This window comes from Manihot esculenta, chromosome 4 (assembly GCF_001659605.2).
Source record: "Manihot esculenta cultivar AM560-2 chromosome 4, M.esculenta_v8, whole genome shotgun sequence".
Classification (NCBI taxonomy): domain Eukaryota; kingdom Viridiplantae; phylum Streptophyta; class Magnoliopsida; order Malpighiales; family Euphorbiaceae; genus Manihot; species Manihot esculenta.
In genome coordinates, this window is record NC_035164.2 from 6,688,613 (window position 1) to 6,704,987 (window position 16,375).

Sequence of the window (16,375 nt, forward strand, 5' to 3'; positions counted from 1 at the left end):
GTACAGTAACATTTATTTTTGGCTCTTTGAACTTTATCCTAAAAATGGTATCTCATTTTTTTTAAAAAAACTTTTTTATCTACATCTTTATCCATTCATTTAACATAACTTATTTTATAAAAAAAAATTAAATAAATTATTATAAAATCAAGTAAGTTTTCAATTTTTTTAAAAATAAAAAAATTAAATTCTTGTATTTTAAATCAAAATAATTATTAAAAAAATTAATTAAATTAAATTTTTATACAATTTTCATTTTAAATTAGATACGATTCAGTTGAACTGAATTAATTTAAAATTTTGATTTGATTTTTTATTTATTTCGGTTTGATTCAGTTTTTAATTTTAAAAATTTCAGTTATTTTGATTTGGTTCGATTTTAATAAAAAAAATCAGAAAAATCGAATCGAATCAATTAATGATAATAGTATATTATTTTCAATAATATAGAGAGATTAAATTATATTAAAGTTAAAATATTTTAATTAAATTTTAAAATATTAAAATTAAAAATAAAGTAAAAAATAAAAAAATTATTAAAAATTTAAATCGATCGAATTGAATCGAATCAAATTGATTCAATTCAATTCAATTTTTAATCAAAATCAGTTCGATTCAATAAGATTATTAAAATCGAACCGACCGAATACTTATTCCTAAATAAGATTATTAAAAAATTAAATTTTATATAGTATAACTTTTAATCAAAGCGTGGATGAATTACATTCATGCATAACGTTAAACAGATTAAAATATCAAAAATTAACAATTAAAATATTAAAATTTTAATTGACTAAAGTTAAGAAATCAAATTATATATTCAATTAATATATATTTTAAAAAATATATTAAAAAAATAAAAATTGCTTTTTGCAATTGGAGAATGCAATGTCTTCATTTGAAAGGGATAAAAAGTACATGGCCATCATTTGTCATCATAAATAAAGTGAAAGTGATAATCAATGAGCATATGCCCATCCTTCAGCCTTGTGCACACAAAGACAAAGCCAATCACTTTCTTTTTGGCCCTTATACTTATTAGTTAAACAAGGGACAGATATTTGGAGTAACTCTCCCACCTAATTCTTCTTGCCTCCTAACCCTTAACCTCCCCATCACAGGGACACTGCCAGTTGGAGAATGGCTATTAACTCCCAAATAGTTATCGTTCCAATGATGGGATCTAACTTCCCACTTGTTACTCGAATAAATACAATCGACTCCTTTACCGTTTAAAAAAAAAAGACTTTGCAGTTAAATTTGAATCAAATTTAATTTATATAAAAATTAATTTAAACGAAATTAATATGTAAGACGATTATAAAAAAATCCTTCATTTATAAGAAATTTTAATACTATATTAAATTTAAAATAAATTTAACTTATTTCAAAAGCTAACTTAAGAGAGAGAAGCGTCTAATATTCTCATAAAAGACATATTATCTCTATTCTAAATCGATACGAAATCATACTTATATTAAGCAGAAACTTTCATCTTTTAGCATTTATAGTTGAAAATTGGCAACTAATGAGTTGGATTTCATTGAGTTAATCAATTGTTTTTCCTTTCTTTTTGTGATAATAATGTTTAAATAATAACATTTCAATTCATATTGTCTATTTCTTATAATGATAATCTCTTTGCCTTATTATGATAATAACCTCCCTAACTGAATCTAATTATGTTGGGGAATATATTGCAATTAGTGAATTAAAATAAAAAAATAAAAAAAATAAATAAAATTAATGTGTTTTAATTGGATTAAAATCTTTCATTTGAATTTAATTTAAAAATATTATTAAAAATAATAATTAACGAAAACAAAAGTCAAAAGAAAAATAGTTGGAGGCCACTTTAGTCATATGAGATGAGAAAAAGCAGCCCCCTAAAATCGCGGGATAGTTGAGGTTCATGCCATGAGCTGAGTTTAACTAAAAGATTCCACACCCCCAAAACCAGCTCACAGCAATTCACCATTCTTATCAGTCACAGCACCATTCAAATCTCACGGTATCTAATCCCACCTCATCAAACGCTGACTCTTTATTCAATGGAACCGCGATTAATGGACTGTGACCGTTGCAATAATTCCACATGCTGTAAGATTATCATGCTATCTGGATTTTGTTATTTATTTTTTAAACAATTTAACAGAAAATATTAATATTTGAAAGAGACACGGAGGACGGCCTGGGGGAGACGTCAAAGCCTCCTCTCTCTCTCTCCCCCCCCCCCTCCCTCCCTCCCTCCCGTCAATTGGCTTATTTTCTCAAGTAATCTCTTTAATTTTTAAATAATCCAGTTAATTTTTGTATGTATGTATGTATTTTATTATTTTTTTTTTTCAAATTTTCTTGTCCATTTCTGGCTTTCAGGCAATTCTAGATCGTGATCACATCGGCTAGATTGTGTCGAAACTATAATTTCGCTAATTTTGGATTGGTGGGTATCGTTTAATTTTTCATAATTCCGCTTCAATCTGGTTTTCAGTTTTCATTAAGCTTTATGAGTATATGAACTCTGATAATTCCTTTTGGGATTCTGACATTTCATTGATTTTCATTCTTTGAATAGCCAAAAAACACATATGGGCTCATGGAATGCTAGTTAATTTTTATTGATAATAGCATTAAGGGCACAGTTCTAGTAGAGTTTTGTGATTTGAGCTGTTTTGAGCATTAGGGTCAATGAGGTTATTGTAGATTATTCATCAAATGTTATGGAAAAGTGTGAATAGATATGAAAATGTTGTTATTTTATTTTTTATTTTTTCCAATTGTAGAGTGCAGAGGAGAGGCGTTGGATTTCTTAGACAATGGGGGTCATGTCAAGACGGGTTCTGCCCGCCTGCGGCAACCTCTGTTTCTTCTGTCCGTCATTGCGGGCAAGGTCAAGGCAGCCGGTTAAGCGTTACAAGAAGTTTCTTGCTGATATCTTCCCTCGTAATCAGGTGATGGCAATCTGTGTTTCATCTTTCTTTACTTGAAATTGTGCGAGGATACTAGGTTGACATAGCTCTTGCTTTGTTATATGCTTATGGAAGTGATTCCTGCCTTGTTGTGCTTTGAAAATTAGGTGCTCAAATTAGTGTTTAATTCAGTGGATCTTTTACTCATTTTCAGTTCTGTGGTGATAATATATTACTGTAACTGAATTGATGCAATTAAAGCATTTATCTGCGCAAAGTAGGTTAGTCTATTTATTATTATTTTTCCCTCCTGTGGCTGCCAATGCTGAATTGTAAATATTCTTTAGCTGCTATCAGAAACATTATCTTTATCAATGATCTGGGACAAACTAGGAGTGAAGTTGACTGGGATTTATGAGGATTTGTAGGTTTAGATTAGTAAATTTTTATCATCTTGCTTCAGGAATCTGATGTTTCTGGTCATTTCTTCTTCATAGTTCTTGAAGGCTATTGATTCTCACTCCCTACTCTCTATCTAAAATGAAAAGGCTTAGAAAATTTTTTTTGCATATCTCTAATATTATTTATTCTCTGCCTTCATTTTGCAGGAGGCTGAACCAAATGATAGGAAGATTGGGAAGCTTTGTGATTATGTGTCAAAGAATCCATTTCGAATTCCCAAGGTGTGTTTTCCTGTACTTTTACATGTTTTCAGATTTTTGCATTTAGTTAAAATTTAAAGTTGATCAGTTTCTGTGGTTTGTTATATTATTTTATGGGTTTAGTGGGAAAAAAAAATTTTTCAAGTTAGCATGCATCTTCCTGGTTTTGTCCTTGTTGTTAATCTCTCTCTCTCTCTCTCTCTCTCTCTCTCTCTCTCTCTCTCTCTCTCTCTCACACACACACACACACACACACACAGGTAATGGTTATACTCTTATTGGTACGCATGCTTTCAGCAGATAAACTGATTTTTTTGTGAGCAATCATTTCTGTTTCTGAGTTGCCCGGTCCTTATTGAAATTTTAATGAACTATAGCATTGTGACCAAGGATTGCAAACTTTGAGTGATAAACTGTTTGAAATATATGAGATCCAATTGCTTGCTAGCTTTAAGTTTTCAAATTTTCTGCCAGATTACAGATACACTGGAGCAAAGATTTTTCAAGGAATTGCGACATGGGAACTTTGGATCCGTGAAAGTTGTGGTGTGCATTTATAGGAAATTTCTATCGTCATGTAAGGAACAGATGTAAGTTATGCATTTTAGTCTTTTGTGGATGACCCAGCTTAATGAACAAATTTAGCAGTGGAGATAACCTTGTAATGTCATTGTTACATAACATGTCAGATTTGATATATAACTGTCTATGATAAATAAATGGAAGCAAATGTAATGATAAGAAAACGTAGATAGAAGCATAGATGTGTCCACAAATAAAACTAATGTTCTGTTTGGTACGCTGGAATGCAATGTAATGCAATTAAATTTTCTATTAACAATAGAAATTTTGATTCCATTATATTGCATTGTATTGTAAGATCTTGTTTACCTAGACATGAATACATCCTGTCACTGAGATGGTGCTATGCTTTTTGCAAATTGAATCTTTTTTTGTTTGCAATGACATATGCTGGATCCTCTTAATTGTTTGCAGGCCACTATTTGCCAGTAGTTTATTGGGAATAGTCCGAACGCTTTTGGATGAAACGAGGCAGGATGAAATGCAGATTCTGGCCTGCAATATTCTTGTTGACTTCATAAATAGTCAGGTTTGTAATGGAAAAGCTGTTGACATAAGCTGTGTAAGATGGCATATTTTATATGGGGTAATCAATTAATGGGGCTCTAAAAGTGCCCCTAGGCCCTCCCAAAAAATAAAAAGTGTAGTGTGAAAAGATCAGGCTGCTTCAGAGAGAGGCTTTGTTAGTTCTTTTTAACTCATTTATGCACCAAAGTTTGTTATGGGTCAACTATATGTTTCATACACCAAAAAGTCAGATCATATGTCCTAAATATTAGTTTTTGTAATTTTTAAGTGATTCTGATTTGTTGACTAAAAAAATAGACGGATAGCACACACATGTTCAACTTAGAAGGCATCATTCCTAAGCTCTGTCAATTGGCTCAAGATGTGGGTGATGGTGAAAGAGTTCTACGTTTGCGTTCAGCTGGATTGCAAGCTTTGGCTTCCATGGTAGAGAACCTGCCGTACCCTCCTATTCTCTCTTAATTCAGATTTATGTTCTCATTGGAAGAATTATTCTTTGTGATCTTTAGTATAATTATCATGTTTTTTGCCACATTATTATCAATTGAAAAACAATCTAGGCAGCCAATTTAGTTAGTAATAATCTAATTAATATTGCAGTCAATAAGAAATTTATTCTCCCCCATAATTTGCTCATAGATGTCTCACTTGTATGTGTTACTACTTATTTTGCATAGTTGACTAAGGTCTTAATAGTTTATTGCTCTGCCAAAGGGTTCAAACATGGTGATTGAACATACTCATATTTCTTCTCTTTATTTCCATTGTCCTGTTGTTAGGTTAGCCAGACATTATTATTATTATTATTTTAATTTTTTCCTTTCTCTTTCTCATTAGCTTCCCAAGCCAAGGACTTCCAAATCCTAAATGATGTGGAGCTTATTTAGGGAAAAAGAACTAACTAGACCTTTTGGAGTTGTGTACTCTATTTTTACACACGGTTGCAGTGCAATGCTATGTATTTATTTTGCAATCGGATGAACTGTTCTTGAACTTTTCGTATCAGTTGAATATAGTTCTGTCTCATCCAGGGCCATGGATATGTGATTTCTTCAGTTTATTGGATTTTATAAACTAGAGGCAAACATGAATTCGATTTATTTGACTTGATATTGCTTCTCAAAACTAAAGCTTTTGGCGGATAGCAGTGACAAGCAAAAAATCTAGCGATAACATTTAGTTTTTCTTTTCAAATTGAAATATTCATCAGATTAAAATCCACCTAAGTCCATATATGATAGGAATGTTTTCAAATCTTAATACTGGAATTGCAAATTTGAACATTTGGCCTCATATGGTTGGTGAGTCCTGATTTGCTAACTTGTTCCTTTCCGACTTTTGGGATGTAATGTTGTTTTGATTTCACCTTTCCTTTAGCAACTTTGACTTAATGCTAGATTATTATGTTCTGGGTTCATTTACCATTAATATTCTGTTCATTTTTCACTTCTATTTTCTGATTTTCATTGTTTGCAAGCAGCATGTTTTGTCATATTCTGTTTTGAACTTTTCTTCCATTCTTCCTGATGCTTTATTGCTATTGTTTGTCTATAGGTGTCTTTCATGGGTGAGCATTCTCACATCTCAATGGAGTTTGATAATGTAAGCTGTTCTCCTGTGGTGATGATATCTTTCATATAAACAAACATGAGTAACATATACAGTACATTAAAAGTGAAAATATGCGGAATGCAGTTGTCGGCTTTTTCTGTTATCTGATGCTTTTTCTGATGTGAAATAGATCATATCAGTTACTTTGGAGAACTACATCGATCCCCAAATGGATCCAGAAAATTCCAAGGATGATCAGTGGGTTCAGGGAGTCCTGAAAGCAGAAGACAATGACTCATCTTTTCCAGATAAGATTTCCTCGAGAAGCCTTACTACCAAACCTGAATTGGACAATACAGTGTAAGGCTTCCTTGTATTAGTTCGGTGGTACTTATTGGAATAGGAAATTACAAAGATTTCTTTTAATTAAATTAATGTTGCTTATTCTTTAATCAATGAAACAGGGACACTTCAAAATGTCCATCTTACTGGTCTAAGGTCTGCTTGCGTAACATGGCCAGACTGGCAAAGGAAGCTACAACTGTTCGACGTGTACTTGAACCTCTGTTCCACAATTTTGATACTAGCAATCATTGGCCCCTAGAAACAGGAGTTGCCTACCCTGTTTTAATATATTTGCAATCACTTTTGGAGGAAGCAGGTTACAATGGGAATCTTGATGCACCATCTTTTTCTAGAAGCATTATGGTTGTAGTAATATTTAGCCATGTTTGATGTTTTCTTTTATCTTACTAACAGGAGAAAACTCGCACTTGCTATTATCTTACCTGGTCAAGCACTTGGATCACAAGAATGTTGCCAAACAGCCTCTTGTACAAATATGTATTGTTAATGTCATCACACAGCTTGGACAAAATGCAAAGCAGGAGGCCACAGTTACGATCATTGGTGCAATATACGACTTGATTAAACATCTGAGAAAATGCCTTCAAAACTCAGCTGAATTATCTACTAGCCCTGGAGATTGTATTAATAAACAAAATGCTGATCTTCAGTTTGCCATAGAAAATTGCATCTCACAGCTCTCAAACAAGGTTTGTGGGTGTTCTTTTTGTTTGTTATTTGAAGTTCAGCTTAAATACATGGCACTTCCCACTATTGAATTTGACGAGTACTGCATGATTTACAAAAGCGCCCTATATTATGGACTAGGGTTACCATCTTCTTTGCAGTTCCTGAAACTAATAAACTATGCCAATTCATTTCTATTCTTCATAATGCTTGTTATAAGAAATTTACCTTTTAAATAGTTTCTCATATCTCTCCTTTACCATATCTGTGTTGGATGCATAATTGGACACCTAGTCAAACATGGTTAGGTCTGATCCTTCAAATATAAGGGAAAGTATGGGGAAAAGGAATTGAAGTTTCCTGTGCTGACCACACGTGCATCTGGCATCCATACCCGAGACTTGACAATGTCGTCAAGACATGTGTTCGTGCCTTTGGAAATTATTCCATTATCCTTAATGGTATCACCTTAGATTCAAAATAGCAGATATGTATTAAAAATGGGGGAAAAAAGCTTGCACATGTAACAAAAGTGATTGAGACAGATGTACTTCTTTACGTTGCTACATTTTTCTATTTTCTGGTTGCACAGCATTCAGTGTACACAGCATACTGCATTGGAGTATGCCTTCTTATTTTATAGGATATGAAATTCACATGGCAATTTGATGGTGTTTCTCTCTTCCCCTATCTCCCCTGTTCCACTTTAATTTGATCAGAGATATAAATATCATCATTTAATTTAAACAAAATTGTAGCTTTAGAAGTCTCAAGCCTTGACAAATGAACTATTTTACAAGTTCTTTTTGCAGGTTTATTGCTGCATATAATTTAATTCATGTTTATTGCAAATTTACGTGCCAATTTATTTTTTTAATTTCTTTTCTTTTCTGGTATGAAATTTACCCTCAGATGCAACTCTATTGACATTCATCTATCTAACACAGAGACTAGATTTAACTCTTTACTGGAATAGCAGTTACCATCAGTGAAAATATTATGTTAAAGAAAAATCAATTGTGTATGAAATGGTTCTGGTTAAAATAGTCTTCGTAAGCTAGTGTATTTTGTTGTAGTTATATTTAAATGCCAAATTTTATCAAATAAACTTTTAATGTTTAAAGGTCTTTGTTACTAACAGGTTGGAGATGTGGGGCCCATACTTGATAAAATGGCTGTGCTTTTAGAGAATATTTCAATGACTGCTGTTCTAGCTAGAACGACAATATCCGCTGTTCACCGGGCAGCACAGATCATTGCATCCATCCCTAACATATCATATCACAAGAAGGCAAGTGCACTTGCTGACACTAAAATATTCTGCTGCTGTTTCAGATATTGTAAAACAATCCAAGATATGATGTTGTACTTGTTAACTTTTCAGGCTTTTCCTGATGCTCTATTTCATCAGTTGCTCATAGCCATGGCTCATCCAGACCATGAGACAAGAGTTGGAGCACACAGTGTCTTATCTGTTGTGCTTATGCCATCCTTGCTTTCTCTTTGGTCAGACCAGAATAAGAAAACATCAGAAGCTATTTCTGGATTTTTGGGTACACGGCAGAAGTCAATGAGCAAAAGCTACTCCTTTCAGGATGAAGGTAAGGATAAGGCAGAAGCTGTGGATGGAGAATCATGGGAGGAAGACAATCAAATATCTGATGTGGGTGCAAAACAATTTGGAAAAAGTGGCTTGCATAGCCATTCAAATAGCTTCAAGTCTGCTACCAGAGATGAAAAAACTGTATGAAACTCCTAGATCTTAGAAGTTAATGTTTAATTTAGTTTGCGATTTAGATTTTTTTTTTTTTTTTTTGTTTTAAATCCTAGGCAGCAGTCTGATCTAGTTAAATTACTATTATTATTATTATTATTACCAGAAGCAAACTTCTCTACGATTGAGTAGCCATCAAATCAGTCTTCTGCTTTCATCAATATGGGTTCAGGCAACATCAGCAGAGAATATGCCCGAAAATTTTGAGGCCATGGCTAACTCCTATAACATTGCTTTGCTGTATACTCGATCCAAAGTAAGTCATCCTCATAGCATGTTTAGTATTGACTGCATCTGCTTCATTCTTCTTGCCCTTGTCTAAATGTCTTTACTAATGGCAAGTTTCTGATGAATTGTTGTGAATCTTATGTGACTTGCTATTATATTTCAGGCAAGCAAGGTGTATGTCCTTGTCCATTAATAAACTGTCTAGCATCTTAGTTATAAAAGAAAATGGCGCCATTTTCTTTGGTATGCAACTCTGCTTGTCAATAGTAATTTGATGAAGAACGGGAAAGGTATCTAGTTATTAGATGATTTTGCTGCAAGAAGAATAGGGAATCAGCAAATTACTTCACCATCATCATGACCGGGTGAGAACTTTGGGGACTAATTTGGTATATCCAAAGAAACCCAGAAATGGAGGTTAAATGTAATGGCTGTCTTTGTAGTTCTAGAATTAAAAAAGTGTGAGATGCCATTCTTTTGGTCCATTTATGTAAGCTAGAAATGAAGGAAGTTTAGGGCTTTTGTAGATAATGAACCTCCTTTATGTGGGTGGACAAGGAGATGCTTTTCAACTTCGTTTTTTGTTGGTGGTCCTTCAAGTGTAGCATGTGTATTCTATGTGTATATTGGTAGTACCACCATCTCATGTTATTTCAGTGTAAAATTTTGACATATTAAATAGTAGTGGTGAGATATGGTATAAGCAGTATGTAAGTTTATTGACACATATATCTCATAGTAGCATTGACCTGGAAGATAAATCTCAGAGAAGTTTTTGCGTGGATGGAAACTTTTAACATCTCACCATTTCTGTCTCAATCTTTTTGGTATACATCAGTTAATAGATTAATTTGTTGTCTTATATTTCATGGCCATCCTTAATTGAGTGTTATTAACTCCACTGATGACAGACATCCAATCACATGGCTCTAGCTCGGTGTTTTCAGCTGGCGTTCTCACTTAGAAGCATCTCTCTGGATCAAGAAAGTGAGTAGAATTGATCGGTGAAAGCTGTATATTTATGCTTTAAGCAATTAAAATATTTATCACGGGACATGGATTATCTAAGTACATTCCTGGGCTAAAGATGGTAGATTCTTGAAATTTGGAATTACATGTAATACACCCATGTACACAAGGATTGGCAAATGCACATTTTTATGGACCTTTTTGTCTTGCAAGCATTTCTAATACTTATCTTTTAGTTGTACTATTAAAATGATAGAAGAATAGAAAACCAAGGATCTTATAGCTAGTTCAATGTATTACATTAAATTACAGCAGTCACTGCTATGTAATTGTGCTTAAGGTTAAACACTCTAGTTTGCGCCTTTCTTTCTCCTACATTTTCACAAGTCTCGTGAAAAACAATATTATGTGATCTACATTTGAAATTAGATTTATTGGCTGATGTTCAGAGGAGTTACATTATTGAAAAAAGTAATTCTGATGTATGTTTCTCATTTAATGTGTGCATAATGCAGGAGGTCTACAGCCGTCTCGCAGAAGATCTCTCTTCACCATGGCATCATACATGCTTATTTTTTCTGCAAAGGCAGGGAACTTCCCTGAGTTAATTAGTTTGGTTAAAGCATCTCTGACAGAAAAAACAGTTAAGTCTTTTTATCTAGTTACTGCTAGCCAACTTTCTTTGATTTTATTTTTCTATGGCTGACACATGTTTTCTTTTTAACTTTGTTTAATGTATTTTCCTTTTGACAGGCTGATCCTTATCTCGAGTCAGTTGGAGACACCAGGCTGCAGACTGTTTATTTAGAATCTAATGGAGGGAAAATGGTATATGGATCAGAGGAAGATGATGTTTCTGCATCAAAATCTCTATTGGCAGTGGAATTAGATGACCACCATTTGAAGGAAACCTTGATATCGAAGTTCGTGACAAAATTTGCAAAATTAACACAGGTCACTTCCACAATTATGCTGTGCAATTTCTTAGGAGGATAAACGATGTATCCATCTTTTCAAATTTTGATATTTGGTAAAGTATGTTTTGAATGGAATTTCAAAAGTCAAAGCATATAGTTTTGACTGAATATAGTTGCATCTTGCATGGTGATTAGAACTTACTGCATTTGTACTATGAAGACAGAATGAGTACTATTGGAAGGCAATGCTTGCATGGAAATACCGATGGAAATGATAATGGGATTGCATTTTCAAGAAGTGAGCATGGAGAATAAAAAATTTCTTTTTGAATGATTCAATTTTGATTCCACGTGACATTGTCATTGTATAACTTGAAGAAACTTAAATTATATCAAATATACTGTGCAACATTATGAGGATGCCTCATAGTGTTAAACAACTATGCTTCTTTTGGAGCTGGTATAATCATCACCAAGCCCATAGAGAAATCCAAGGTTAGTTGTTGAGTCTGCATACACAAGGTTCTATATTGGACAAATATCTTCACTTTAGAAGGCCTCCATTGCATTTGAAGTGTTTCTTTGTCAAGTTTTTTGTTTATTTACTATTTTTTTGTCTTTCCAGGATGATTTATCCGGCATAAAGGAACAACTTTTTCCGGAATTTTTGCCTGATGATGCATATCCATTTGGAGCTCCCTTGTTTATGGAGACGCCAAGGCCATGTTCTCCTCTTGCCCAAACAGAGTTTCAGGCTTTTGAAGAGGTAATCATTAATGTTTTACATTATAACTTGGAAGTAACACAGGTTTCTTATTGGCATGGTTTTCTTTCAGATCATGCCTGCAGCTTCCTTGACAGATGATGAAACGGTCACTGAAGCTAATGGGAATCTGTCAGATCGCAAAACTTCACTTTCTGTCAATTCGCTGGACATCCTTAGTGTCAATGAACTTTTGGAATCTGTAAGAGGACCATCCTTTTCTATTCTTTTCTTTGGTTTTCTTCTTAAATATTAGGCCTTAGACAACTATATCAAAATTCATAAACTTTAATTAATGATATAGTAGTAATCCTCTTATTGGACTTCCATCCTAAATTTTCATCAACTTACTAACGTGGGTGTTCATTGAGTGTCATGGGGTCCATCTCAGTTTAAGCATAAATTGATGTGGCGTGAAATCAAACCTCTTGGAATGTATATGATTTGGCAGTGGAATCCTGTGTGGCAGTTGCTAAGAGTGAGCAATATTCACTTTTGTCCGAAAAATCAAACTGAAATACAACTCCTTGTTGCACCACTATACATAGACATGGTCGTGGTCCAGTTCTAGGCCAAAACCAGCTGACAGTTCCTGTTTGGGGAGGGGGAAGGATTTGGACCAGACCATCTGCATCTGCTTCCTCAAGGTTCATGATGACATAGCACACATAAACATACATACATGATGACATAGCACTTTGCTCATGCAATTACTAAAACTGACAAGCTTGCACACTTGGTGCTGATATGGCACACGTAATTTTTGTTCTAATTACTCCAGCAAAGCAACTTAGATGACTAGATACGCATAATACACTCATTTCCACAAAATAGAGTTCATGCACTGTAAGAAAAAAAAACATGAAAGCCAAAATGTTTGATTGTGCTCAATGTCATTATCCTCTGAGCAAAGCATAATGATAAGACAAGCTAGATCTTAATTCAAGAGCCAAGCCAAACAGTGTTAGTAGAGGCAAATATTGACTTGTAGTTCGTGGCAGTTAGAGGAGACCACGCTAAATATCATTAGATAAAGAAGGTAGTTACAAGAACAAAAGCACAGTTTATCCTTTTCTAGTTGCCACAGAAATAACCAACCATTATTTGAATGTTGTTGGTTGTGTACAATATATGCAGCATTCTTTCAAATTGTTTTTCTTTTCTTGATGCATGTCTGTTTCTGTTTCACATTTGCAAATTGTATGGGTTCTTAATACCTACAGGTACTGGAAACTGCACGTCAAGTTGCAAGCTCCCAGATTTCCTCCACACCTGTACCTTATGATCAAATGAAGAGTCAATGTGAAGCTCTTGTGACAGGAAAACAACAGAAGATGTCAATGCTTCAGAGTTTTAAGCAACAACATGATGGCAAGATTTTCCTCACTGCAAATGAAAAGAAAGGCACTTCAGCATATAATGAGGTGAGTTTATTTATTCAAATGATTTCAGCATTTAATGTGGTGAATTTAGTTACTAAATGAACATAATGATATGGAGTTATTTTTCCTCTGGTTCCCGCTTTCTCTCTCTTCAAAAATGCAAATTAGGGATATCACTGTTTTGGTCATTGGGTAATAATGTAACTGTTCTTGCTATTAGTTGAAAGTTTGTGTTTAGGCATTTTCATCATTTTGATAGTGGAGCTGTTGCCATTTCAGCAGGCACCTAAATATTATTCCCTTGACTGTGCAATAACCTAGCGACTAGACTTTGTAAGGCCCATTTAGTGCCAGAGAGCCTTTTGAATGCTCCTTTACTGACAATGTAAACTCATTTGTTGTCTTCCTTCCTTCCATTTCTTTAGTGGAAAATATTGTTCATATTTGAAGAATCTCGAGTCTAATTGTCATCTAAAATTGACTGGCTACTGGCATCATTAAATTAAACTATTGTAAAATTCTCATACTTGATAACATGAAAATATTTTGCAAATTACTCATTTATTTATTTATTTGGCCTCTGTTCCAGAAAGTGAAGTTTTTACAAAGTGATTCGACGTTAAACAGTAAGAATCAAATTCAAGCACCTGATCAACTTGCCCTCTGGTCGGTTGAGTACGGACATAGTTCTTTAAGATTACCTCCTTCAAGCCCCTATGACAAATTCATGAAAGCAGCTGGATGCTAAAGATTTAACTATGTGCATACACATAATTGTCTCTATATGCTTGTCGTCTTTTCCTCCCATTTTCTTCAATTCAATTTCCATTTTTGTGTTCCCAATTCTTTTGTGGTGGAGACTGTATCTAGCATTAATCGTAAATTAATACGAAGTTTGATTAGACGGTTTTGCTTATCGGCCTCAAATGTATGTATGGGAAGATGGAGAGAGAGGTGGTCTTCTTGGGAAGCTGGGGTCCTAGTCATATGCATTGTTTTGGAGCATTTCTAGGAATATTTTGTTAATATCTTGATAGATGTTTATATGAAATAAACATTTATTTGATTTTTGGCAAAACTTTTAAGGTTGTTTGTATTGTAGATTGGCATCGTTCCTTCTTTGGAAGCATATCCTTGTAATGTGAAGTTTTCTGTTCCTCTTACCTTCTTTGCGTGGTAGTTTCTAGTATACTTGGACTTCCCAACTCCCAAAATACGGGAAAATAAAATAGTTCTAGAAGATGTGAAGTAGAGAACCAAGTGCCTATTTGGCATTGATGTTTAAGGATTAAAAAGTATTTTTCAAGCGGTTGAAGAAAGCAGTTTAGCGTTTAGTGGTATTTTTATGACAGAAACATGTTAAATTTATTTTCAAGTAAATTTTTTTGTAATGTTATTTATTTAATATTCTAATCACAGCTCCAACTGCAACACTAAATGTACTTTAAAAACACTACTAACGATGGTTTCTGTTTGTCTGGAGAGGAAATAATGAAAGATAAAAGGAAAAAAAGAGGTGGAAAATGAGAGATTTCCTTTTTATTTCTTTTTGGTGATACTATTCATGAGTTATGAAAATTTGACTCGATAAAAATTTGATCAAGTTTGATTCGATTTTTAAACGAGTTAAATTCGAGCTTAATTTTTAGACTCGTGTAATAAACAAGTCAAATTTAAACGCTATAATATTTGTATTTGGCTAATTAAAATTTATAAGATCGACTCGTTTTTAAGTTTATGAGTGAACTTGTGAACAGTCTCGTAAAATAAATTCAATTTTATCTATATTTATATGAGTCAAATTTAAATTTTTTAAAATTTAATTTTAAATAATTTAATTAAACTGTTAAAATTTATATATATTTGAATCGTTAATATTTAAGAGTTAATTTTTATATGTTTATGAACTAATTTATATGGATATTTATTTAACTAAAATTATTTAATTTTAAATAAATTAAATTATTCATGAATCATTGAAAATTAAATTTGATAAAAATTCGACTCATTTAAATTCATTTACTAAATAAATTAAATTTTATTTTATTAATATTCGATTCAAATTTAAAATAAGTAAAATTTAAATTCTAATCGAAAAAATTTTAATAAATTAAATTTAAAGTCGTTAAAGGTGATCTGGGTTCAGTTTGTTTACTCCAACCTGTATAAATGAAAACTGAAATGAAATGTAAATCATTATCTGTCTGCTCGATTTTACTAAAACCCATATGATGTAACCTAAAAATTATTTGTGAGAAGAGGGTAAAATTGAAAAATCATCAAAGTTGCATTTCCCTTCCAGCAAGAGACAATGGAGTGAAAGGCTGTGTTCCTCTGCTGTTTATACTGCCTCTCATTTTCCCTTTCCTTCCTCTTATTTCTCCACAAACATTGTGCTTGAAGCCGTCTATGTATCCACAAGTAGGGATGTAAACGGGTAGGGTACCCGCGAAAATTAAACTATCCGAACCCGAACTCGATTTATATTAGTAATATCCGAATCCGTTTCGAATCCGATTAAAAATTAATTTAAATTATCCGAATCCGTCCCAAACCCGATTATTATTATCCGAATAAAATCCGAACCCGTTTAATCTTATATATTTTAATTAATAATTTATATAAAAAATATTTTTCATTAATAATTTTCATTTAAAAAATCTAATATTTCTAAAGAATATTTAAATTTAAATTTTTAAATAAAAATATATAAAAAAAATTTATAAATATTATTGTAAAATATATTTTTTATATTAAATTAATTATTTATATAAACGGGTTCGGGTAGTGGGTACCCTGTATATAAAACCCGAATCCAATCCGAACCCGCAATGGGTATTATTTTTAAAATCCGAATCCGTCTCAAATCCGATTATAACTATCTAAATCCATTCTATTAGGGTTCGGTCGGATCGGGTACCCGAAAATACCCGATCCGTTGCCATCCCTATCCACAAGCAATGATGGTTACCATCCAAGGATCAGCATCCACTTGCGTACTTAAAAGTAACAAAATTGATTTTTTTTTTTTTTTTGTCTCATTGTAAATTGGCGGCTGCCACTCTAAAAGAAACATTA

The 16,375-nt window shown here is 32.9% G+C and overlaps 1 protein-coding gene across 6 annotated transcripts; it reads left to right on the forward strand.

The window, feature by feature from the left end:
* The first annotated feature begins 1,950 nt into the window (after positions 1-1,950).
* On the forward strand, positions 1,951-14,460 carry LOC110613103 (protein SEMI-ROLLED LEAF 2). Of its 6 annotated transcripts, none has more exons than XM_021754051.2 (21): positions 1,951-2,100; positions 2,377-2,443; positions 2,784-2,951; positions 3,518-3,592; positions 4,046-4,161; positions 4,568-4,682; positions 4,979-5,107; positions 6,236-6,283; positions 6,423-6,592; positions 6,697-6,893; positions 6,992-7,287; positions 8,406-8,555; positions 8,649-9,008; positions 9,145-9,294; positions 10,178-10,253; positions 10,751-10,878; positions 10,989-11,189; positions 11,778-11,918; positions 11,989-12,117; positions 13,139-13,339; positions 13,887-14,460. In XM_021754051.2, the coding sequence occupies exons 3-21, from the start codon at positions 2,817-2,819 to the stop codon at positions 14,043-14,045; spliced, it is 2,976 nt and encodes a 991-aa protein (XP_021609743.1). In that variant the 5' UTR covers positions 1,951-2,100; positions 2,377-2,443; positions 2,784-2,816; the 3' UTR covers positions 14,046-14,460. The 6 variants fall into 6 exon arrangements, 5 of the variants coding, with proteins under 5 accessions (XP_021609743.1, XP_021609742.1, XP_021609744.1 ...); XR_002487560.2 differs by lacking the exons at positions 1,951-2,100; positions 13,887-14,460 and adding exons at positions 2,196-2,274; positions 12,367-12,562 and having other exon boundaries at positions 13,139-13,274; XM_021754050.2 differs by lacking the exon at positions 1,951-2,100 and adding an exon at positions 2,197-2,274.
* The last annotated feature ends 1,915 nt before the right edge of the window (positions 14,461-16,375 follow it).

Coding starts and splice junctions, on each gene's coding strand:
- LOC110613103 (XM_021754051.2), top strand. CDS start 2,817: ATGGGGGTCATGTCAAGACGGGTTCTGCCCGCCTGCGGCAACCTCTGT. Junction 4,683..4,978: donor TTGACTTCATAAATAGTCAG/GTTTGTAATGGA, acceptor CTAAAAAAATAG/ACGGATAGCACACACATGTT. Junction 5,108..6,235: donor TGCAAGCTTTGGCTTCCATG/GTAGAGAACCTG, acceptor GTTTGTCTATAG/GTGTCTTTCATGGGTGAGCA.